Genomic DNA, 26,819 nt, shown 5'->3' on the forward strand with positions numbered 1-26,819 from the left:
TTTCGCAATATTCATCAGTGGCATTGTTGAAGTAGTTGACGATACACTCTGTCAGGGAAAGTTGAGCACTGGAAAGCTTCCACCTTGTCAAACAGCCTCGTGATCAAGTTTTATCACTTTGAATCACATTGAATTAAATGTGACACAGATGCGCTGGTTTTACTCGTGTCTCCTGACTTGTGAAACTGAGGTGGGGTGGGGTGGGGGGTATAATTCCTCTTGTTTTGCTTTTAACAGATTAACCCAAGAAAGCAGACTCATTAAGTGTGGGTCAAAGCGACAAGACACATGACCTGACAAATACACGAATATTGCCTCTTACAGGGGCCATGTTTGAAACATCACCATCAACTATTACTCCTCAGCGTCTATGGATATCACGGTCAGATATCTGACTATCATGACTATCTGGACAAGCCCTTTACATTATACTGGGTTGATATAGGCATGTAACAGCCTTGTGTTCTGTAATTGTAGATGAAAAGAAATCTTCAATCCCCTCGTTTATCTGTTCTCACAAGTCAATGGATTAAGTGATTATATTTGTTGACTGAAAAGCTAATGTAATGATATAGAACGATTTTATGTTGAATTCCAATAAGTAAATCTTATTATAAATCGTCATGTCATTACAAGTAAATACAGACCATCGTACAAAGGGGTCGGGGATCGAACCAAAGACCTTCCGCTTTCCGGAAAAAGAGGCTCTATCCACTTGGCCACGGAAGCGGTCAGAAGATATTGAAAGATGGTGCAAAGCCTGTGATACCTGTTGAAGGAGAAATCCAAAAGCCCAACTGGTTAGTGATATGCACCAATCAGCACCCACGGACAGACTACCTATAGATACAACAGAACCACTGCCAACTACATCAGAAGGTAACCTATACATCTTTGCGGTTGTTGATTACTTCACAAAGTGGGCAGAAGCATGTCCAAATCCAGACCAGAAAGCAGAAATGGAAAGCAATAATCTGGTTTCTGAGTTTTATGTGCAGTTATTGCATACCAGAATCACTCCAATCAGGGTTGAAATTTGGATTGGGCTGTGAGTCCTTAGTCAAACGGATTTTTGGAAAGCAAACAGATTGGGATGAAATATTACCCTTCATTATGTGTCACAAAATTATGAGTGTCAACATAATGCAACTGAAGCTCCGATTTATTTTGGTTTGTTGTTTAACGCTGCACTCAGCAGTATTCTAGCTATATGACGGCGGTCTAAATAATCGAGTCAGGACCAGACAATCCAGTGATTAATATCATGAGCATCGATCCACACAATTGGGATTGATGACATGCATCAACCAAGTCAGCGGGCCTGACCACCCAATCCCGTTAGTCGCCTTTTACGACAAGCATAGTCACCTTTTACGGCAAGCATGGGTTGCTGAAGACCTATTCTATCCCGGAATCTTCACGGGTCACTATCATGATAATGACTAGTGGACTGAAATTGGCAGTTTCTACCCCTGCTATTGGGGATAAAAGGATCTGATACTGTTGGAGATATAGGGTAGTGCCACAATTCGGGATAAAGGGTTCTTATGTTATTGGTGATAAAGGGTTCTTTCCGGCGAGGGACTAAATGCCCCAGACTGCCATGATCTGCTTTGACAAGCTGTTTGTTGTATAAATGCTTACATATTGACCGATCTGTCACGTAATATAGTGCATTTAAGAATTGATTTTCACTTTCATTGGAGTATAAACTTTTATACAGTAAAGGACAAACTGTATGAACGTACGAGCATGATGTTTTATAGTCAGTATTTTTTAGAATGAATTATTAGAAAACTGTTAATTTGGTTTCCCAAAGTACAGAGCCCCGACTGTTGTATAACGTGGACACACAATTATGAGTGGTGATATTGTCTACTGCTGAGTGCGGCGTTAAACAACCAACCAACCCACTACATGAGTAGAAACAGACTGGATCTCTAAAATACATTGATTTTAGGTGCGCTTCGATTGATTAAACTGTTAATGAAGACTTGAGGTAGACTGCCACTTTACCGTTGATAGACAAGAACGTCACAGGGTTCAGGTTTGTTACGTTGTCACCTACAAAACATAAATGTACAGTTATGCATGTACACACATAGAGGAGGGGGAGAGGCAGAGAGAGGGGGAGAGAGAAATAGAGAGGGTGGAAAGGAGATGGATAGACAGAAAGAGAGGGGGACAGAGCAAGACACAGAGGGAGAGAGATAGAGGGACAGAAAGAGGGATAGAGCGATATATAGAAGGAGAGAGGGGGGAGGGAGATGGGGAGATGTGACCAAACAGTAAAGCATATATTTGTAGATACGAAGGTAAGCTGTGGCGACAGGTATCAGAGAATCTTCGCTCGATATAACAGAGCAGAGTCAACAGCCATCTATTACTACCTCGGATTCTTGCTGTCATGTACACGTTCTTCTATGTTTGCCATCACAGTGGGATCCTTTACTTTAATAGTATCGTGTGTTGATACCTGAGGTGAGTGGGTGAGTAAGTGTTGTTTTAAGCCGCATCAGCAATATTCCAGCTATTCACGGCTAGAAAAACATAATCAGTTTCCTTTAGAGAATATTATTTAAAAATGATGACGACGATCACTAAAACTTCAGTCCTTTATCACAGTAAATAGTAAAAACTTGACATTCAAAATTTAAAATCTACATCTTTTCATACAGTTTAATTTCTTTCAAATGGCCTAAAACTAAGTGGTTAGAAACGGTATTGAAAAGTTCAGAAATTGTTTGAACAGAAGATAAACGTTGACGAATAAGTGCAAACAAAAGGGCCTTCAATTACAGTTAGAAGTATACAGATGTCGTGTACGGTTAGTGGTATATAGATACCATGTACGGTGAGTGGTATATAGACGCCATGAACGGCTGGTAGAATAGATGCCTTGTACGGTTAGCGGTATACAGATGTCGTGTACGGTTAGTGGTATATAGATGCCATGTACTGTTAGTGATATATAGATGCCGTGTACGGTTAGTGGTATATAGATGTCATGTACGGTTAGTGGTATATAGATGTCATGTACGGTTATTGGTATATAGATGCCTTGTACGGTTAGTGGTGTATAGATGCCGTGTACGGTTAGTGGTATACAGATGCCGTGTACGCTTAGTGGTATATAGATGCCATGTACGGTAAGAGGTATATAGATGCCTTGTACGGTTAGTGGTATATAGATGCCATGTACGGTTATTGGTATATAGATGCCTTGTACGGTTAGTGGTGTATAGATGCCGTGTACGGTTAGTGGTATACAGATGCCATGTACAGTTAGTGGTATATAGATGCCGTGTACGGTTAGTGGTATATAGATGCCATGTACGGGTAGTGGTATATAGATGCCAAGTACGGTTAGTGGTATATAGATGCCAAGTACGGTTAGTGGTATATAGATGCCATGTACGGTTAGTGGTATATAGATGCCATGTACGGTTAGTGGTATATAGATGCCATGTACGGTTATTGGTATATAGATGCCTTGTACGGTTAGTGGTGTATAGATGCGGTGTACGGTTAGTGGTATACAGATGCCATGTACAGTTAGTGGTATATAGATGCCGTGTACGGTTAGTGGTATATAGATGCCATGTACGGGTAGTGGTATATAGATGCCGTGTACGGTTAGTGGTATATAGATGCCAAGTACGGTTAGTGGTATATAGATGCCATGTACGGTTAGTGGTATATAGATGCCATGCATGGTTAGTGGTATATAGATGTCATGTACGGTTAGTGGTATATAGATGTCATGTACGGTTATTGGTACATAGATGCCATGTACGGTTAGTGGTATACAGATGCCATGTACAGTTAGTGGTATATAGATGCCGTGTACGGTTAGTGGTATATAGATGCCATGTACGGTTAGTGGTATATAGATGGCATGTACGGTTAGTGGTGTATAGATGCCGTGTACGGTTAGTGGTATATAGATGGCATGTACGGTTAGTGGTATATAGATGCCATGTACGGTTAGTGGTATATAGATGGCATGTACGGTTAGTGGTATATACTTGCCATGTACAGTTAGTGGTATATAGATGGCATGTACGGTTAGTGGTATATAGATGGCATGTACGGTTAGTGGTATATAGATGGCATGTACGGTTAGTGGTATATAGATGCCGTGTACGGTTAGTGGTATATAGATGTCATGTACAGTTAGTGGTACATAGATGCCATGTGCGGTTAGTGGTATACAGATGCCATGTACAGTTAGGGGTATATAGATGCCGTGTACAGTTAGTGGTATATAGATGCCATGTACTGTTAGTGGTATATAGATGTCATGTACGGTTAGTGGTATATACTTGCCATGTACAGTTAGTGGTATATAGATGGCATGTACGGTTAGTGGTATATAGATGGCATGTACGGTTAGTGGTATATAGATGCCGTGTACGGTTAGTGGTATATAGATGCCATGTACGGTTAGTGGTATATACTTGCCATGTACAGTTAGTGGTATATAGATGCCGTGTACGGTTAGTGGTATATAGATGCCATGTACGGTTAGTGGTATATATATGGCATGTACGGTTAGTGGTGTATAGATGGCATGTACGGTTAGTGGTATATACTTGCCATGTACAGTTAGTGGTATATAGATGGCATGTACGGTTAGTGGTATATAGATGGCATGTACGGTTAGTGGTATATAGATGCCATGTACAGTTAGTGGTATATAGATGCCGTGTACGGTTAGTGGTATATAGATGCCGTGTACAGTTAGTGGTACATAGATGCCATGTACAGTTAGTGGTATACAGATGCCATGTACAGTTAGGGGTATATAGATGCCGTGTACGGTAAGTGGTATATAGATGCCATGTACGGTTAGTGGTATATAGATGGCATGTACGGTTAGTGGTATATACTTGCCATGTACAGTTAGTGGTATATAGATGGCATGTACGGTTAGTGGTATATAGATGGCATGTACGGTTAGGGGTATATAGATGCCATGTACGGTTAGTGGTATATAGATGCCATGTACAGTTAGTGGTATATAGATGGCATGTACGGTTAGTGGTATATAGATGCCATGTACGGTTAGTGGTATATAGATGCCATGTACGGTCTGTAAATAATCGAGTCTGGACCAGACAATCCAGTGATTAACATCATGAGCATCGATCCACACAATTGGGATCGATGACATGTATCAACCAAGTCAGCGAGCCTGACCACCCGATCCCGTTAGTCGCCTTTTACGACAAGCATAGTCGCCTTTTACGGCAAGCATGGGTTGCTGAAGACCTATTCTACCCCGGAGTCTTCACGGGTCTTTTTTAAATGGCAACGGTAATGCATTGATTCATATAGATAGTGATGACATTGTAAATCTTATACACCTGTGAAGATCCGGGGTAGAATAGGTCTTCAGCAACTCATGCTCGCTTTAAAAGGCCATTATGCTTGTCGCAAGAGGCGACTGATGGGGGCGGGTGGTCAGACTCGCTGACTTGGCTGATCCATATCATCGTATCCAAATTGCCCTAAATAAAATCTTGAAACAAAATCGCGTAATTTCCACATACTGGGTAGAATGAGTTATGTACTTTGCCATTACCTCTGATCACGACGTTGTAGACATACAATTCGCTAGATAGGCCCTAATCGTCAATCCGTTTTTAGAACCACGTTCTGCTTTCCAAGCTTAATGCATCGTGACAATTCAACTCTCAATATCACATGTACATGCCGTGGATGGCTTCATATTCTTAAATCACGACTGACTGAATGGCTTTTTCAGAGAGTATATATCGCTTTCTCTTGAAAGAATCTTGTACGTTACAAAATCTCGAGAGAACAATACACTGATATACATAATTTTCTATCACTTTTTGGTGAAACAAGAATAGGTTCGGAGTGTATTTTCATTAAGCATAATCCCTTATTTTTGTGAATGATCGGTCTCGTGCATCATTTCATCTGAGGCTGAGGCCTTAAATTCACCTTGGTATTTTCTTGTGTACAATGAGACCCGTGAAGATCCGGGTCAGAATAGGTCTTCAGCAACCCATGCTTGCCGTTAAAGGCGACTATGCTTGTCGTAAGAGGCGACTAACGGGATCGGGTGGTTGACTTGGTTGATGCATTTCATCGTATCCCAATTGCCCGGATCGATGCACATGATGTCAACCACTGGATTGTCTTGTCCAGACTCGATTATTTACAGACCGCCGACATATAGCTGGAGTATTGCTGAGTGCGGCGTTAAACAACACTCAATCAATCAATTGTGTATAATGAGCATTCATTTACTCAATGACATCTGGTAACGAGGTAATGAAATGTGTCTGTTAACAGTCACGATGTATTATGTGTCGTGTAACAGCGATAAATTGCACTCAAAACTGATGATCAACATTGTTTCGTCATTAGTACACTTAATGTGTTATCAGCATCCTACAGACTGCTGCCTCTTATAATCCGATGTAGTTAGGAGACATGTGGACCAGTTTACCATGTGTGCTCCTGATTCCTGTGATTGCAGGTATGTTTGTCTTAAAATTTAACTCACTTGTTTGATCGCGTTTAAAATGTTTTGTTTGTTTGTTTGTTTGTTTGTTTGTTGCCGCACTCAATATTTCAGCTATATAACGGCGGTCTGTAAATGATCGAGTCTGGACCAGACAATCCATAAGCATCGATCCACGCAATTGGATACGATGACATGCAGAGCGTCTGACCACCCGATCCCGTTAGAATGATGAAGAGGTTTTCCCGCTTGTGTGTTTGGGGATGGTGAATGTCCTGTATTAGGAAGAAACACAACGAACTTGGCTCGCTAAATACAATGTTTATTCCTAATACAGGATATTGACTATCCCTAAACACACTCGCGTGATAATCTCTATGTAATAACAACATCTAACACATATACTCTGACCACACCCGGCTCACATTGAGTCGTTGTATTCATTCATTATTATCATGGACATTATGACTCATATGTAGTGGCCGTTATGGTTTTTGGTTTGGTTTGTTGTTTTACGCCGCACTCAGCAATATTCCAGCTTTTTAGCGGCGGTCTGTAAATAATCGAGTCTGGACCAGACAATTCAGTGATTGATATCATGAACAACGATCCACGCAATTGGTATACAATGACATGCATCAACCAAGTCAGCGAGTCTTACCACCCGATCCCGTTAGTCGACGTTTGCAACAAGCTTAGTCGCCTTTAACGACCGTTATGACTATATGGGTTTGTGGTCATTTTTAGTTTTTTAAGGCCGTTTTGACTGTAACACTTTAATGCACCTGTATTGTTGAACAACGTATTTAGCTTTGTACTATTCAACAGATGTGGCCTACACTACGACTTGCTACCGTAAGGTGGAGTCGTTGACAATAACACTGTTCTGCAGCTATGGATGCTGCAGCGAAGAGGGAACAACTGTATGCTGTGATCGAGCTGCGTAAGTACGGCATATCGAAGTATATTTTGTATACACATGTTGCATGTGCTTTAAAGGTTTCAGGCTTCAATTTCAGTTGGCATTACCACTGAAGATCCGGGGTAGAATGGGTCTTCAGCAACCCATGCTTGCCGTAAAGGGTGACTATGCTTGTCGTAAGAGGCGACACACGGGATCGGGTGATCGGGCTCATGATATTAATCACTGGGTCGTCTGGTCCATACTCTATCATTTACAGACCGCCACATAGCTGGAATATTGCTTAGTGTGGCGTTACACAACAAGCAGACAAACAAACAAACAAACAAACCAAAAATATTGACATACGGAGGTAATTTAATGAAAATGTAAATATACTTAACAACAAAAATTCCTGTGACATTGAATAAGATTTAATACAAAGTCATGTTTTTTACCAAATCTGAAACAATTTCGGTTTTCAGCAGATAAAAGACTCCTGTAAGTGTTCATATGGTTTAATTTACTATACTGACTTACATAAAAAAAAACATGAACATGCCAAAATGTCAATTTACAAATCAATAGCGTGTGTGTCCCCCTCTGGTTGCTCTGGTTGCGATGCAAGAAACACATCTTCGTCTCATGGAATGGACCAGGCGTCGCACAAAGTCCTGTGCGATATCTGTCCATATCTGCTGGAACATGTTTCGAAGTTCCTGGAGTGTCTGTGGAACACGTGGTTGACGTCAAAGGCGCCGATCCATCTCATCCCATATTCGCTCGATTGATAATAGATCAGGGGAGCGAGCCGACCAAGGGATGACATTCACGTTGTTTTGTTGAAGAGAGTCCTGAAAAAAATCGAGCAATTTGAGGCCAGGCGTTGTCATGTTGAAATGCAATGCCTGGGCCATGACGACGTAGAAACGGTAGAACAGGGCCGATGATCTCGTCGCGGTAGCGCTGTCCATTGAGATTTCCCTCTACCACTATCAAACAGGTCCTCTGTCTTCCTGTAATCCAACCACATACCATAACGCTGCCGCCCCCGAACCCATCTTCTTCCATGACACAATGATTGACTTAACCTTCACCTCGACGTCGGTACACTCGAATTCGTCCGTCGCTGTGGCTGAGGTGAGAACCAGACTCGTCAGTGAATAGAACCTGTCCCCACTGCATGGCCGTCCAGAGGTAGACGCTGTCTGCACCACTGTAGACGTGCTTGACGGTTGTTTCCTGTCACAACGGGACGTCTGGTGGGTCTTCTGGCGACAATCCCTGCACATCTGAGGTGACGACGTACGGTTTGTGAAGATATTCGTCGAAGGCCAGGGATGCTTCTTGCAGTCACTGTTGCTGGCTGGAATCGATTTCGTAGGTGTGTTGTTCGAATCCAGTTGTCTTGTCGATTAGTGGTTACGCGTGGCCTGCCACTCAGAGGATGGTCTCTGACTGCATTCGCCTGTTGCCAATGTTGCCATCAACACCAAATGGTGTTTCTGTGGACGTTAAACTGTCTTGCAACATCGAGTTGACTCGATCCTGCTTCAAGCATACCAATGGCTCGCAGACGCTCATTTTCGGACAGGCATGGCATTTCGTAATATTGAATAATTGCGTAATTTTGTTGTTTTTCTTAGTGGTTGTTGTCAGCACGATGCTAAACAATGCATATAGAATCCCGTTAACGCACATGTTATCATACCCATTCTTGGGTAGTGAAATGCATGTGGCTTGCATAAAAGCCAGCTTTTGCATGGAATGCATGCTTTTGTGTAGCAGTTGCGTTTTTGTGACTTGATTCAATACAGGTACTACAATATTGAAAACCAAACTTTACTCGTTTGAAAATACACACAAATATTGGAGTCACAGGAACTTTTGTTGTTGAGTATAGTTGTGCCAAATCCAATGTTGTCGTGACATAAACCAAACATTATCCATGGGCCATTTGGAGTGAACACTTGGTTAGAATCAGTCTTGACGCTATGGTTTACAATTGTGTATCAATAATCAGTGTTTGATGTTACATTTCATATAGTCAAAAGTACTATAAAATTAAGCTGTTGCTCAATTGCTCAAGTTTTCATGAGCATTTTCCACACTTGATGATGTATAAAGTTACTCTTCTGTATCGACACAGCAGTCACACACTGACGTGCCGATGACTTTTCATCACAGAATGTTCCAGCCTCTTCCCACGCATGTTTTTTTTAAATAATAGTCCAGCCTCTTCCCGCGCATGTTTTTTTTCAATAATAGTCCAGCCTCTTCCCACGCATGTTTTTTTCAATAATAGTCCAGCCTCTTCCCATGCATGTTTTTTTTCAATAATAGTCAGCCTCCTCCCACGCATGTTTTTTTTCAATAATAGTCCAGCCTCTTCCCGCGCATGTTTTTTTTCAATAATAGTCCAGCCTCCTTCCACGCATGTTTTTTTTCAATAATAGTCCGGCCTCTTCCCACGCATGTTTTTTTTCAATAATAGTCCAGCCTCTTCCCGCGCATGTTTTTTTTCAATAATAGTCCAGCCTCTTTCCACGCATGTTTTTTTTCAATAATAGTCCGTCCTCTTCCCACGCATGTTTTTTTCAATAATAGTCTAGCCTCTTACCGCGCATGTTTTTTTTCAATAATAGTCCAGCCTCTTTCCACGCATGTTTTTTTTCAATAATAGTCCAGCCTCTTCCCGCGCATGTTTTTCCAATAAAAGCCCAGCCTCTTCCAACGAATGTTTTTTTCCAATAATAGTCCAGCCTCTTCCCGCGCATGTTTTTCCAATAATAGTCCAGCCTCTTCCCGCGCATGTTTTTCCAATAATAGTCCAGCCTCTTCCCGCGCATGTTTTTTTTTCAATAATAGTCCAGCCTCTTCCCACGCATGTTTTTTTCAATAATAGTCCAGCCTCTTCCCGCGCATGTTTTTTTTCAATAAGTCAGCCTCCTCCTACGCATGTTTTTTTTCAATAATAGTCCAGCCTCCTTCCACGCATGTTTTTTTTCAATAATAGTCCAGCCTCTTCCCACGCATGTTTTTTTTCAATAATAGTCCAGCCTCATCCCGCGCATGTTTTTTTTCAATAATAGTCCAGCCTCTTTCCACGCATGTTTTTTTTCAATAATAGTCCAGCCTCTTCCCGCGCATGTTTTTTTTTCAATAATAGTCCAGCCTCTTCCCGCGCATGTTTTTTTTCAATAATAGTCCAGCCTCTTTCCACGCATGTTTTTTTCAATAATAGTCCAGCCTCTTCCCACGCATGTTTTTCCAATAATAGTCCAGCCTCTTCCCGCGAATGTTTTTTTCAATAATAGTCCAGCCTCTTCCCGCGCATGTTTTTTTTTCAATAATAGTCCAGCCTCTTCCCACGCATGTTATTTTCAATAATAGTCCAGCCTCTTCCCACGAATGTTTTTTTTTCAATAATAGTCCAGCCTCTTCCCACACGTTTTTTTTCAATAATAGTCCAGCCTCTTCCCACGCATGTTTTTTCAATAATAGTCCAGCCTCTTCCAACGCATGTTTTTTTCCAATAATAGTCCAGGCTCTTCCCATGCATGTTTTCCAATAATAGCCCAGCCTCTTCCAACGCATGTTTTTCCAATGATAGTCCATCCTCTTCCCTCGCATGTTTTTTTCAATAATAGTCTGGCCTCTTCCCACGCATGTTTGACAAGAGGTAGGTCGAATGACCGCGAAATTGACGTTCATAAGTGTATGAACGACTGAATTTGACGTGCATACGTTTTCCACGAGACCGTGTACTTGAAATGACGTAAACACCGACGGACAACTTCCACATTCCTGGGGGAACCCCTCGGAATTGCCCAGCACGAATACATACAGAAGATTTCTTTCTGATCATTTATACTCTTTAATCTTGAACTCAGCGTTTAAGGATGCATTGAGAAACGTCAGAGGGTTTGACTGCATGTGCACAACCAAACTACCGTAGTATCGTAGTATCGACTCGATCCGTGTCTAGGCTGACAGTGACAGTCTACAGCAATCTGTGATTTTACCTTAGTGTTTATATGGGGCATCTTTAATCACTTTTCAATGATCGGCCAGTTCATCAAAGATGACTTAAACATGTAGCCGCCACGGGTTCAAAAACAACATCCTAAATCACTCCCGTCACGTTTATCGTGTTGGCCATTTTGACGTCTTGAACTTGATGTAAATGTATGACGCGCTGTCATTGTGATTGACTTACAGAAGTAGTTCTTAACAGACCTTTTTTGCATCTAACGGTGATGTTATTTGAAGACATGTGTTGTGTAAGATGTTTCTGAAGAGCAAGTTCTGCATACATACGCTCATGTCACCTCTCCTAATGAGGAACTGTTATATTCCGCGATACAGCTGGTTGTTGTATGGCTGTCAGTGTAAACATGAAGTCACATTTTCTAAAATTGGAGATCTAGGCCTACAACCTCTGATGTAAGAAATTGTGATAAAAAATTATAAGAATTATGAACCTTCATAGAGTGCGGGCCAAGCTGTATGAACGTCGGAGCTTGCGTTGTCTTCCAATGAACTCACACAAAGTGAAAGTCAATTCTCAAGTGACAACGGCAGTATTTCAGCCATATCGTGACTACAGGGTTAAACTGTGCGCTAGTGCACAATACCCGTGAAGATCCGGGGTAGAATGGATCTTCAGCAACCCATGCTTGACTTAAGAGGCGATTATACTTGTCCTAAGAGGTGACTAACAGGATCGGGTGGTCAGGCTCGGTGACTTGGTTGATGCATGTCATCGATCCCAATTTCGTGGATCGATGCACATGATATCAGTCACTGGATTGTCTGGTCAAGACTCGATTATTTACAGACCGCCGTCATATAGCTGGAATATTGCTGAGAGCGGCGTTAAACAACAAGCCAAGCAACCAACAACCAGTGCACAAATCAGTCGTTGTCATGGCTAAAATCCAAGAACGTGGCTTCGGGAGCAAGACATTAAAGCAAGCAGTAGACACCCCCATGGCCACCGATTGTGGTCCCGTTCTTCCTCATCGGTTTCTTTGTGCACAAGAATCGGAATTTCTGCTCGGATTGGCTGTTAAAACAAGGGAATTTGGCCAGGAAGTTCAGGCTTCTGGTGTATCGACGGTCTGATATCGTTTGATAACTGTCAAATAGCCCAGGAGACAGGTGGGACCGCCTCGTCCGTTTCATGTTTAGATTAATAATGACAAAAACCTCCCAACCAGAGGGATAAATCAACATTCCCTTTATGCTTAGCATTATCCCAGCACCTCCGGCCTTTGGAACCTACATTTCACAACTGTTAAGGTATAATCGAGCAGGCTCTTTCTCCCAAGATTTCAAAGAGCATCATACAACTCTTGTTCAAACAGTACAACATTCAAGGCTTCGGTAAAGCTTTCAAACACTTTTATGAAAGATGTTGAGGACATTTCCAAATTGGACACATCCGTGACAAAGGTGATGTCTTGCCTGTGCATGCGTTTGTGATGATTGGATTCAAGGCCTTTTCGCGAACACCTAGTATTTCATAGTGATTCATCATGCTCTCGAACGATGACGTCATGGCAGCTTAAGAGAACTTTTAGGACAGACAAGAGCAGTTCTACAAAACTAGGATAAAATCCCTCTCAGATAGTTGGCAAAAATGTATCAATGTGGATGGAGATTATGTTGAATAAGCTATGATTTAATGTCTTTAGGTCAATTCTGTCTATATGTGAGGCTCAGACCGTCTCCATCTTATGTTTTGTCATGTATTTAACAGAGTGACTCCTGCAGGGTAACACACATCAGTGTATTGTCACGTCAAGTTTACATAATAACATTTACATCACGATGTCATGTGGTATGATATTGTCACGTTAAGTTTACATAATAAGATTTACATCACGATATTATGTGGTATGATATTGTCACGTCAAGTTTACATAATAATATTTACATCAGGATGTCATGTGGTATGGTATTGTCACATCAAGTTTAATTTATATAACACCCGTGAAGATCCAGGGTAGAATAGGCCTTAAGCAACCCATGCTTGCCGTAAAAGGCGACTATGCTTGTCGTAAGAGGCGGCTAACGGGATCGGGTGGTCAGGCTCGCTGACTTGGATGATGCATGTTATTTATCCCAATTGCGTAGATCGATGCTCATGAGTCTTCACGGGTCGAATCAAGGCAGTAATACTATGCGGTCTGCATTCACCGCTATTATACAGAAGGTGTACTAATCTACTCTTCATAATGTACATATTAATTACAGAGGCAACTCGGTGTCACTATTCAGTAATGCTCGCTCTGCCGCCGCTGTTGCTGGGATGATCGTCGCCATGATTTTCACCGTCTGCATCATAATCGCAGTGGTTTGTTGTGTCAAGAAGACAGGACTTGCAGGCAGAATTGGAACTCATACCAACGTCTCCGTTGTTAACGCAAGTAAGGTCATGCGGGTAGGAACTGGTCTTCAGGAAACCCATGCTCGTCATACGAGGCAACTAACGGGATCCCGTTAGTCCCGTTTATCCTGTTAGTCGCCTCTTACGACAAGCATAGTCACGTTTTACGCCGCACTAAGCAATTTTCCAGCTATATGACGGCGGTCTGTAAATAATCGAGTCTGGACCAGACAATCCAGTGATTTATATCATGAACATCGATCCACGCAATTGGAATCGATGACATGCATCAACCAAGTCAGCGAGCCTGACCACCCGATCCCGTTAGTCGCCTTTTACGACAAGCATAGTCACCTTTAACGGCAAGCATGGGTTGCTGAAGACCTATTCTACCCCGGAATCTTCACGGGTCTATATTATATTAATAATGTTCGGCTTATTTTGTAAATAACCGCCTACACCTGAAGGGATTATGTAAATCCTGCTGAGGTCCACGCAGATGGTGATCTCCTTTAGATGCTGGCGGTCTATAGCCTGTTTTTTATAATATTTTGATATGTATAATTTTATTTTTGTTTTTATATTTAATGGTTACACACTAGTTTTAAATACAATCTGTGATAAGTCTTATTATTTCACTGCCCTTAGTGACAGGATTTCAAAAAGTTAACTGAACTATTATTAGTGCACAACCTTTTATTGTCCCGATGTTGCTGAAATATTGTCGATGTGACTCAACATTTTGACGCACTGACTCTTTTTTTTCAGCCATACCAAGTGCATATCCATCCGTGGCCTACACGAATTCTCACTCCACCATGGTGACCAGCGGCCCTGTCTTCCAGGGGTACCCGTCTCCAAGCGTGTACAAAAATACTTTTAATGCCAGGCCGCCATGTGTAACTGCAATCGCTTCACTTTCCTGAAACGGTTTCGGAGATTCGCATATATATTGCTTACTTATATAATTTGTCATTAAAGGTATGTTCCTAACTAAAACGATATGCTTGTTTTTCTTTCACATTTGGTCAAAACATGTGTATTATGTTCAGTTTATTGGATTCGAACCAGTGATCAATGAATGACTGAAGTTGATCAGCCATATCGTGACTAGAACATTATAATTATACATACCATTATACTGACAAAAACCTGTCAGCGATGGACAGTATAATAATTAGATTAGCACAGTTTAAATTTAAGCCTAGTTGAGCACAATTAAAAGAATATATAACCTATGATTCAACATTACATATTGAACCGCAAGAGAAACGTCATCCCAACGTCATCCCAAAGGAAATCCTGGGACTCCAGTAGATCTGACACAGCTTCAAAAGATCTTGGAAGCTTGTAGCCAGCAGATAGGTTTTGGAATCCAACTAGCCAGCGTTAGACATGCTTTCTCCTGGACATCTAATAACACTATTGCGCACGTCCCACAAAGCGCCACGCCCACAGAGAGAGGAGTGCCACAGGTTCCATGAAGTCATCAGCACCTTCATCGGAAATTCGATCCTCAGCATCCCGTGAACCCCAGATTACAATTTCAAGACCATCATCAACCACGATGAAGAAGGCACAAGGTCCTCAAATTCCATCAGCCAGAGACCCGTGATGATTCCGGGGTAGAATAGGTCTTCAGAAACCCATGCTTGCCGTAAAAGGCGACTATGCTTGTCGTAAAAGGCGAAAAACGGGATCGGGTGGTCAGGCTCGCTGACTTGGTTGATGCATGTCATCGATCCCAATTGCGTGGACCGATGCTCATGATATTTATCACTGGATTGACTGGTCCAGACTCGATTATTTACAGACCACCGTCATACAGCTGGGATATTGCTGAGTGCGGCGTAAAACAACAAACCAACCAAATAATATTTGATTTTTAAAACTTCTTCAAATGGTCATCTTTTTACATCTGAAAAAAAATTAATTGATTTGTTAATTTGATAAGGTTTGTTGTTTCTGATGCTCATTCTGATTTAGTTTTTGGTATTCTATTCTTAAACACCATGGCTGGAATTGCTTATTTTTTTAGTGATAGAGAGCTCTGCACCGGCAGGCACTTAAAAGGGTAGATACCATGTCAGGAAAGTGTCTGTGACAGCGTTGTTGTCGAAGATGATAATGTCTCAGGCAATAATGAGCAGAAGCATTCGTCTGAAAGTGAGGCCTGTGAAGAAAATGACCAAGAGGGTGATATTGATGACAGCATTGATTATCATGACAATGCAACACTTCAGTGCTATACTTTTTCTGGCGATGAAATTTCCTTGGTCGACTATGAGCGTGAAGCGTCGGATAGAATAGGTCTTCAGCATCCCATGCTTGCCATAAAAGGCGACTAACGGGATCGGGTGGTCAGGCTCGCTGACTTGGTTGATGCAGGTCCTCGATGCTCATGATATCAGTCACTGGATTATCTGGTCCAGACTCGATTATTTTACAGACCGCCGTCATATAGCTGGGATATTGCTGAGTGCGGTGTTAAACAACGGTCCAGACGCGATTATTTTACAGACCGCCGTCATATAGCTGGGATATTGCTGAGTGCGGTGTTAAACAACGGTCCAGACTCGATTATTTTACAGACCGCCGTCATATAGCTGGGATATTGCTGAGTGCGGCGTTAAACAACCAACCAACCAACCACATTGCGTGGATCGATGCTTATGACATTAATCACTGGATTGTCTGGTCCAGACTTGATTATTTACAGACCGCCGTCATATAGCTGGAATTTTACTGAGTGCGGCGTTAAACAAACAAAACAAACAAAACCAACGACATGTCAGTCACTGGTGAGGCTGAATGTCTCAGAGACAAACTTGCTGACTGGGTTGTGAGAAGTGGCATTCCACTGTGCCACACAAAAGTTTGTTGACCATATTGAGACCACACTTCCCAGAACTTTAGTTGGCACACCCACATCTTATGATGTTTGTGATGTTGCAGGGGGAAAATATTATCATTTTGGTATTAAATCAAATTTCACTGTCGTGTTAGATAGCAGGAAAGAACTTACTGCACTTGCCACTTTGTCCTTCCAGGTACATATTGATGGACTTCCTCTGTTCAAGAACTCCAAATGTATTATTTTATAAATTGGTAGTGCTAATAAATAACTTAGATTGTGAGTGCCTGTACCCTCGAGGGAGGGGGGTTGAAGTAGCGTAAAATTATTGTCCCCCCTAAGAGGGTATGTAAGTCCCAAACCATTCCTAGTATTTTTCTGCATACCAGACTTTTAAATCGTAGTATATTTGTTAGTTTTATTCATTGGCTAAACTTGCATATAATCGCTAGCGACTGAAGGGATGGTGTAAATCCTGCCGGGGTCCATGCAGTAAGCAAAGGTACTGTAAGTCCCCATGGTCCCTGGTGTGGTGATCTCCCTTTAGTTCCTGACGATCTCTAGCCCATTTTTATATTGTGTTGTTCCTTACTACTTAATGCTTTTAAATGTTCCGCAACTAGTTTTAAATCTTATCTGTGATATTCTAGTTCTCATACTGTCCTTCGATGACCGATTTTTATAAAGTTTAAATATATGTATATTTCATGTCAAATTCTCGTCACGATATGGCTGAAATATTGCCGATGTGTCACTCACTCAAGAACTCCAATGATCAATTTTGGCCAATTCTTGGTCTGCTCAGAGAGGATAAAACAAACCAGCCATTTGTCATTGGCTTGGGGGTTAGATCTTCCAAGCCAGCAGATTCAAATTTATATTTGCAGTCATTCATTGTTGAAATGAAAAAGATTCGGACTGAAGAAATGACATGTAAAGGCTCAGTAAAGCAAATCAAACTTTTGAACTTTGAGTGTGACACGCCTGCCAGAGCTTCTGTGAAAAAGTCAAGGGTCATACAGGTTCTTCTGGTTGTGATAAATCTGATCAAACCGGTGAATGGATATATCACCGTATGACTTTCCCCGAGGTCCGCTCTAATTCCGGAACTGACATCATGTTTGATGAAATGGTTGGTTGGTTGGTTGGTTAGTTGGTTTGTTGTTTAACGCCGCACTCAGCAATGTTCAAGCTATATGACGGCGGTCTGTAAATAATCGAGTCTGGACCAGACAATCCAGTGATTGATATCATGAGCATCGATCCACGCAATTTGGATTGATGACCGTGCATCAACCAAGTCAGCGAGCCTGACCACCCGATACCGTTCGTCGCCTTTTATGACAAGCATGGGTTGCTGAAGACCTATTCTACCCAGGATCTTCACGGATGAAATGGTGGATGAGGAACATCACAGAGGTACATCTACATTAAGACAGCTGAATATAGGCCTCGTCTCAGGCTTTCCTTTGGATTACATGCACTTGGTTTGTTTGTAAGATTCAATTAAACAACAAATTTGTTTATAAGACACCAGGGCTAGCTCCTCTTTATAAAAGTTACTCGCACCTCTCCAAACTTACTGACTTTCATACACCTTCCTAATTGTGTTATTATTATTACTCACAACAGCTGTTGAAGCTGAAAACCGTTCTGAGATGGCCCCTGAACTAGGAAATACAGCCAGCGTTTCCGTAGAGCCCAAAGTTCAAGCGTCCAGTGACCGCTTCGCGTCCCTTGATGCAAAAGCAGTACAGGACATCGTGGATGGGAACCTCTCCAAATCTACTGGGCGTAATACCTCCTACTAGGGAGTTAAAATATTTCGATGTAAACATAAAAGAATACATAAACACATACCTAAAATTCCTACGCAGATTTGATCAACATAAGCGAGAGTTACCTCCCTTACACTATTGCCATGATAGCAACGTAAATCATGACCAATGTGTCATCGCAAAAATTGTCAATAATATAACGAGAATGACCAAAATCTTAACGTAAATTAAATATTTCGTTTTGTAATATTTGAGATATGTTATGCTAAATGGATGTAGGGAAATTTCATTTAAACACGACGCCGTTATAATAACAAATTACTCCCACTTACTGTCACATTTGTACCCTGAACAAGGCAATCTTTTCGCTTCCAGAATGGCTTGGTTTCCGAGGTTTTGAACCGAAGTTCGAAGAGCTTCCTGCTTCTCAACTGAATGAGAGACTGAGGTTCTTTTATGCCGAAGTCAGAAATGCTGAGGGAGACCTTTACTCTAAATCGAGTTTTGTTGGGTTACGTGCTGCCATACACAGGCACATCAGGGGACCGCCATTTGAGCGCAGCATAAACATTATCCACGACCGGGAATTTCACACTGCAAACAATGTTTTTCAGTCCATGAAATAAAAAAAACTTAAGCGCGATGGCCTTGACCAGACAACACATCATGCTGCTATCCCCGAGAATGATTTACAAAAAATACTTGAAAGTTTGGATACGGAAACTCCTTCCGGCTTGCTTCGGAAAGTGTGGTTCGACTTTACACCCGGTTTCGCTCGTCGCGGTAAAGAAAACCAAAGGGAATTAACTGCATCTTCCTTTTGTGTATCCACCGATGAACAGGGGTTCGAGTTTATTGAAATGACACACTCCGTAATCACTAAAAATCACAGGGGGGACCTCAAAGACTCAAAGGCCCAACAAACGCATTTATGCAGCATCGGACCAATTCTGTCCTGTACTTTCATTACAAAAATACATGTCTCTCCTCAATCCCAACAATGGTGCTTTTTACCAGGCTCCCAAGAGACGTGTCCACGTCGACGACACCGAATGGTACACCACGAGGCCAGTTGGTGAAAAATGTCATTGGCAACATGATGAAAGGATTTTCTACCCAAGCTGGTCTCAAAGTGTATACAAACCATTGTCTTCGGGGAACTGCCGTCACTTTGCTGTCAGACGCAGGTACCGAAAATCGCGAGATTTGCAAAATTACCGGCCAAAAAACCGATGCATCGTTGAAGTCGTATTCCATTGACTCGAGCTCGGCTCAAACACGACATTATTCGAATATTCTTTAGGGACAGCAGCAGCTCGCTAACGAACGTAATTTGGTATCTGTCCAGGATACAAATATCCTGCCACTGTCCCCGTGAATAACTTCCAGGTTAATTCTTCTGCATGGTCTCTTACACATATGTAATTCCACTGTAACAGTAAACAACTTTTTCCATCCCAGCTAAGCTGCATGTCTAAAATCTCGCACATGTTTGACGTCTCTCGTCACGACCTCAGTTTCAGTTCCTTGAACAGGGGCCAACAGTATGTACGTCTTTTCTAATTTTGATTATTTGTATTTTAAAGATACGCATAACTACAAATGACAAGTAAGATGAGTAACTGTGATTAAGAATTGAATTTGTGATATTTCCTGTTGTTTGTTTATTTTCTGAGAAATGGGCTTGAACATGTGACCACCCCTTTCGTAAAATGAACCATCACTATTAGAGTACCTCGAAACCATTGATCGGTTTCGCGGCACCCCATATTATGCATCTTTTCGAAGGTGAGCGCGAGGAGACGTATTACTAACGACAGTCTTGTTGTGTCATGCGCTCAGTAAATTAGTTCCTCCTAAATATCGATTTTAATTAACGTTCATGTTACAATGTCGATAAATATTTATCTCCTAATTGACTTGGTTGGTTGGTTTGTTGTTTAACGCCGCACTCAGCAATATTCCAGCTATATGACGGCGGTCTGTGTAAATAATCTAGTCTGGACCAGACAATCCAGTGATTAATATCATGAGCATCGATCCACGCATTTGGGATACGATGGCATGCATCAACCAAGCCAAGCGAGCCTGACCACCACACTATTGAATGGAATTTTGAATAAAAGTAAAACAATTGATTACAAACACAAGTCAAGATATAAAATGGACACTTTTTATAACCAGATTGAACTGGATTCCGTTTGCCTTGTTTCGAGGCGATTTATGAGCGAATAAAGATTTTGTCGTTTCACATAACATTATTAAATGGCTGTCAGTTGTCATTCCATCTTTCAAAGTTAAATATACCAGGATAATGGGTGAAATGTGTTTTTGGCAATACACGCAGAACATGTGTTTTACCTTTCAGTAGGGCTGGCTATTGATATAAATCGAAAAGATCAATAATCTTTCACTGAATAACGATCAACTAATGATGAATATCAGAAGTAATTTTGAGCAAATATGCAAAAAGCTCAGAGGCGCGACAACATGTTTCATGTCACTGGTAAGTGGCGACCCATTTTAGCATGGAATACTTTGTGGACATTTATATCATGATTAAGATATACATGTAACAAAATCAGTTGCTTGTCGTCTTCGGCAATGTTCAAAAACAAATCTGCTTGAAATTATTTCATCACAATAGTTTGTGTAAGATATTATTGATGACACAATTTTCATATCCATAATTGTTAATATTTCTTCCCATTAACGCTAATTCTGATTATAAGTCTTTTTAGCCAGCCCTACCTTTCAGCAAGCCCTTTGTAATTTTAACTGGCCACGGGCAAGAGGTCAATCGCCTCCGTAGGATTTTTTTTGGTAGAAAAGCATATACTTAATATAGTGAAGGTCTAAAGTAGACACAATTTATGGATAACAACTTCTTTATGACTGTAAAAGCAACGTTTTGATATAGATCCTTATACAATTGTCAAGCAAGACTATATAATGAGGTTGTTATCCATAAATTGTGTCTGCTTTGTCATCAGTCAACTTAATAGTCAAGTAATAGTGAAGGACATTGATGGTTGATGGTTTGTTGTTTAACGCCGCTCTCCGCAATATTCCAGCTATATGACGGCGGTCTGTAAATAATCAAGTCTGGACCAGACAATCTAGTGATTAATATCATGAGCATCGGTCCACGCAATTGGGATCGATGACATGCATCAACCAAGTCAGCGAGCCTGACCACCCGATCCCGTTAGTCGGCTTTTACGACAAGCATAGACGCCTTTCACGGCAAGTATGGGTTGCTAAAGACCTATTCTAATCCGGATCTTCTCTAGTTTCTAAAAGATATACCATGGTCATAAAAAAAGTTCCAGAGCATCAACTGTCAGAATATTGAGTTTGTTTGGTTTGTTTGTTGTTTTACGCTGCACTCAGCAATATTCCAGCTATATGACGGCGGTCTGTAAATAATCGAGTCTGGACCAGACAATCCCGTGATGACGTAAATCCTGCTGGTGCGTCATGCAGGAATTCAGCCGAGGTGCTGTAAGTCCCCATGATCCCCAGCGAGGTGGCCCAGTTTTGGTTACTAGTGGCCTATATCCCCTCTTTCAAAACTGTATACATGACATTGTTATGCTCAAATATGTTTCATAAATTGTTTTTAAATCAATCTCATTAAAATCAGATCTTAGTTCTCGCTACCGCTAAACAAAGATCTGAGGACATCCTATTATGGGTCACTTCAAAACGACCGATTCCGGGGTAGAATAGGTCTTCAGCAACCGATGCTTGCCGTAAAATGCGACTAACGGGATCGGGTGGTCAGGCTCGCTGACTTTGTTGATGCATGTCATCGACCCAAAGTAGGACTAGTTAACTCTACTTGTTGATAAGCATTAGCCAAATCTATCTTCGTTAATATACTGAGTCAATTTAAAAACTTCACATTTTAAAAATTAATCCAATATATGATATACAACGGACAAATGTATCAGAGAAGGTAATTTTTAATCATTAATGTCCAAAGAAGGATTTTAATTAACGGTGGTAACCATAATTTGTTCCAAGCACATATGGTATTCGGTAATAACATCAACAGTTGAAATCATAAGTCCCAAGCACGAGAATCTGATGGCACACAAGTTCAGTAGCGTGTATGGCCACCATGTGCGATGACAACTGCCACACAACGCCTCCGCATGGACCTTGTGATGCTTGTGAACACATGATTTGGAAGACGACGCCATTGTTGCTGCAAAATGGTGCCAAGATCTTGCAAATTCTGTGGTTGGTTCTGGAGAGTGCGCAGACTTCTGCCAAGAGCATCCCAGACGTGTTCGATGGGATTGAGGTCGGGAGACCTTGACGGCCAGTCCATGACGTAGACTCCCGCATTCTGAAGGAAATTCCTTGTCAAAATTACTGTGTGGGGTCTGGCATTGTCGTGTTTGAAGATCAAACCGGGTCCATATGTGCTGCCATAAAAGGCAGAAGTTCTGGTGCCAGTACCTGGTCGCGGTAAGCAGCAGCGTTGAGGTTGCCGCGGATGACAAGAAGCCTGGAACGTGCATTGCCACAGAAGTGCTAGCCCACACCATGACACTTCCGCCTCGAAATCTGTCAACTTCCTGTACACAACACTGGGCGTAACGTTCATGATGGCGCCTCCACACCCTCGCCCTACCATCAGCAAAATCGAAGATTAAATCGGGATTAATCACTGAAGACGACTTGATTCCAATTCCTCTGAGTCCATCGTAAGTGTCGCTGTGCCCACAATTGACGTTGACGTCTGTGTAATTACGTCAGAATCGGCCCGTAGTATGGCCGTCGTGCTTGAAAGTGAGCAGTTCTCAGACGGTTTCGAACAGTTTGCACACTCAGTCTACCCCTAAACAGTTCATTTTTGGTTGATCTAGCCCTCAAAAATCGGTTACGTAAGACAATCTGACGATCCTCTGCATGTGACGTCACACGTGGTCAACCTGGCCGAGGGCGATCAGCTGTGGTACCTGTTTGCTGTAGACCCGTCTGGAAATCATAAATAGGCGTCGACTACAACTCATCGTCCTTGCGACTTCAGCTACGGACGTTCCCGTCTGCAACATGCCGATGGCACGTTCACGTTGCACATTTGAAAGACGTGGCATGACAAATGGCCGTAAAGACTTTTGTTTTTCTTTTTTTGTTAATGACTGTTAATAAGTATGGCTGAAAACACGTGCGGTATTATGGCAACGTGGCCGTTGCACGTGAAAAAACACTTTTGCCACTACAGTGCTGTGCACATGATTTTGATCGATTCACCTACACAAAAACGGGTGTTATCTGAAGACAATACGTGGCCATTACTGTTTAAATACACAATAAGGGCCCACAATGATAACTGGTTAAAATGTTAAAATTTTAGGATTGTGAAGTTTTTAATTTGGTTCAGTATACTTTAGCACCTGTAGTTTAGCAAAAAGGTCTTCTGCTGTGGCCATGGGGAAGATATTTTCTTCCAAACTTTGATTTTCAGTCACTTTGTAATCCCCACAAATCCTAATGGATTTGTCCCCCTTTTGGTACTACCACTATTGGAGATGCCCACTCAGATCTATTAATCTTCTTCTGTATGCCTTCTTTCTCTAACCGATCTAGCTCTTGTTCTACTGTCTCCCTCATAGCATATGATACTGGTCTAGCCTTGTAGAACTTTGGTACCGTTCCTTGTTTAACTCTGATATCAGCCTTGAGCTCTTTCATTAACCCTTTTCCATTAACCACTGATGGATACTTTGTGATAATATCTTCCAAGATATCTGATTTGGTTGAATTGACTTTCGAAGAAAATACTTTCTGACAGTTTAACTTGAACTGTTTCAGCCAAATTCCTTCCAAATAGCGGGACCTTATCCTCCTTAGCAACTATCACTGGCAGCTCTGCTATCTGGTCTTCATATTCTACCGTAGCCATGAACTCCCCAATTACCGGAATTCCATGATCAGAATAACCATTTAGCCTTGACTTGCAATCATACAATAGAATATGAGAGAATTTCTCCGTGTACATCTTTTCCCCTATGATTGTGACCCCAGCTGCAGTATCTAAACAGAAGCTAACTGGAATCCCTGCCATTTTAATGGGAACTTCATAACCCCCATCATCTGCATTCTCACATGATGAAGCAAACACTGAATATAAGGTTTCTGTATGAACAAAGTCATCTTCATCATCACACCCATCATCTTCTTCAATACAATGTAGTGATTTGTTCTGCTTGCCCCTTTTGTGCTTCAATTGGAATTTGACCTTAAGACTTCTTTGAACTTTGATCCTGATTCTTATATTTACATGCCCTAACCAAATGTCCCTTTTTGTGACAGTAATTAAACTCTTCCTCTTTGTGATAAGTCTGCAGGATTGTGATTGCCATTACACCTAAAACAGGATTGCCTATGGGATTTGGTGAATTTTCTTCCTTCCATATTGACATGGTTAACCTGGTGGGAATTCTGAGGCTTGAATGATAGGGAATCTTTATCTGCAAGTTCCATTCCTAAAGCTAATTCTCAGGCCCTACCCCATGTAAGCTGTCTTTCTGTAAGTAATTTCTCCTGAATAGCCACGCTTCTGATTCCACCCATCGATCTCTTAGCCTTTCTTTCTTTCCAATGTTGACTTAAATTCACAATATTTGCCGAGATCTTTCAGAGCTAGGATGTAATCTGATATGGACTCATTTTCTGCCTGTTTCCTCTCGCTAAATGCCTGTCTTTCCCAAATAACATTTCTGATAGGCTGGTAATATCTAGTGAGTTCTGAGAGAAGATCGTCAAAACTGACATCGGCAATATCTTCCGGGGCCCTAAGTGAAAGCAATAATTCAAACGCTGTGGGACCTATTGTAGCCAGAAATACATTTGCTCGATCTTCGTTTCTTATTTTGTTAGCCCTCATCCAAATTTCTAGCCTTTTTCTATAACTACACCAATCTTCATTACCGGGAACAAATTCAGTCATTGAGCCGCCATCTTGGATCTCGTTAAATCTCTATCTATTTATAAACTACCGTATCAGTTCTCCTATATAGTTCTAGATTGCGATCCCTGGCCAGTAAATGATAATAGTTTGTACAGTACCCTACTTCAGAATATCCTTACACATAATCCATAACACATCCATGAGTTCCTTTAGAATCCTTGCCGGTGAAATTCCACTTGAATCCACTGTCACTGAATCACGCACATGTCTCGCGATATTCAAAAGTTCACACTTGTTGAACTAAATGTCTAAATGTCCTTTTGACAGTCTTTTGGTCTTCTTTTCCAGAAATTCCTGTAGAATTTTCACACTCACGTTGACGCCGCTGAAGTGTTCACACACGCGCACCTGTAGAACGCGAAGCCTTTAGCTGGACCCCGTTCCACAAAGCGATATTAGCGCTTAGGTGATCGTAACACCCATACTTTAACATAGGCTTACGATGATCGGAGCGCTAAGTTCGCCTTGTGGAACGGGGCCCTGGTGTGATCACAGGCGATCTTGTCAGTTATTTGCAGCGATCGATCCCATGTCATGTACTACCCTGATGGTAGTCTTCACTTACACCAGAACGCAACACAAGCATATTGATTAGAACACAACTTCTTTCACGTCTGGTACATCGGACCGCCAATGCACAACTGCCTACACTCATGCGTTACCATGACCTCATATCTATGACATCATCATATATTTGGCGGGAATATAGCGCATACAAGATAGCGCCAATGACTAGTATGTAAATATACCACAACATCTAAACCAATATCCTGTCCCAACCACACAACACCAAATTCATATTCAACAAAATATTTCAAAGGAGGATACCCAAGTAGTCCTTCAAACATCATCTAGTGCTTTGAGCATTACATAACACTGAGATGGTTGTCTTGCTATATCGAAATGAATTAGCCTACACCGATATTTAACTCACTCAGTCATATATTTATATTGTAAGGGTACGCGTCCACATTCACCAAGTGCCATAGCAGTATTGGTGTACTTATTTAACTTGAGAAGCCTTTTACAGAAGTTTATGTGCATAGTTTCAATAATATTACAATTAGTGATGCTTGAAATTTCATATCCGTAACGGGTATTTGTGCAACCATAGCATCAAACACTTTAAGTACATCAGTTCATGAAATCTTTCCAAATTTATGTTGATATGGTATAAGGACATGCATGCCTTGTTTGCTTGAGCAGTAAAACAGCCTTGTGCCTTAGACCATGGGAGTGTAGGAGCAATGTTTTGTCCTTTATAACACCATTTTTCATATGAGCGGAGTAGACCACCTTCAGGCAATACCATTATTCGTCCTGTCTGACTTAGATGTATTCTCATACCAGTACTAACACAAACATCTTTAAGTACATTTATTCTCCTTTGTAATTGAATGGTCGT

The 26,819-nt window shown here is 41.5% G+C and overlaps 1 protein-coding gene across 1 annotated transcript; it reads left to right on the forward strand.

Annotated features, from left to right (window-relative positions):
- Positions 1–6,468: 6,468 nt before the first annotated feature.
- On the forward strand, positions 6,469–14,720 carry LOC139455929 (uncharacterized). Its single transcript, XM_071237475.1, has 4 exons — positions 6,469–6,514; positions 7,328–7,442; positions 13,662–13,834; positions 14,563–14,720. The coding sequence occupies exons 1-4, from the start codon at positions 6,469–6,471 to the stop codon at positions 14,718–14,720; spliced, it is 492 nt and encodes a 163-aa protein (XP_071093576.1).
- The last annotated feature ends 12,099 nt before the right edge of the window (positions 14,721–26,819 follow it).

This window comes from Haliotis cracherodii, unplaced genomic scaffold (genome assembly GCF_022045235.1).
Source record: "Haliotis cracherodii isolate W230 unplaced genomic scaffold, xgHalCrac1.p SCAF_11, whole genome shotgun sequence".
Lineage (NCBI taxonomy): Eukaryota > Metazoa > Mollusca > Gastropoda > Lepetellida > Haliotidae > Haliotis > Haliotis cracherodii.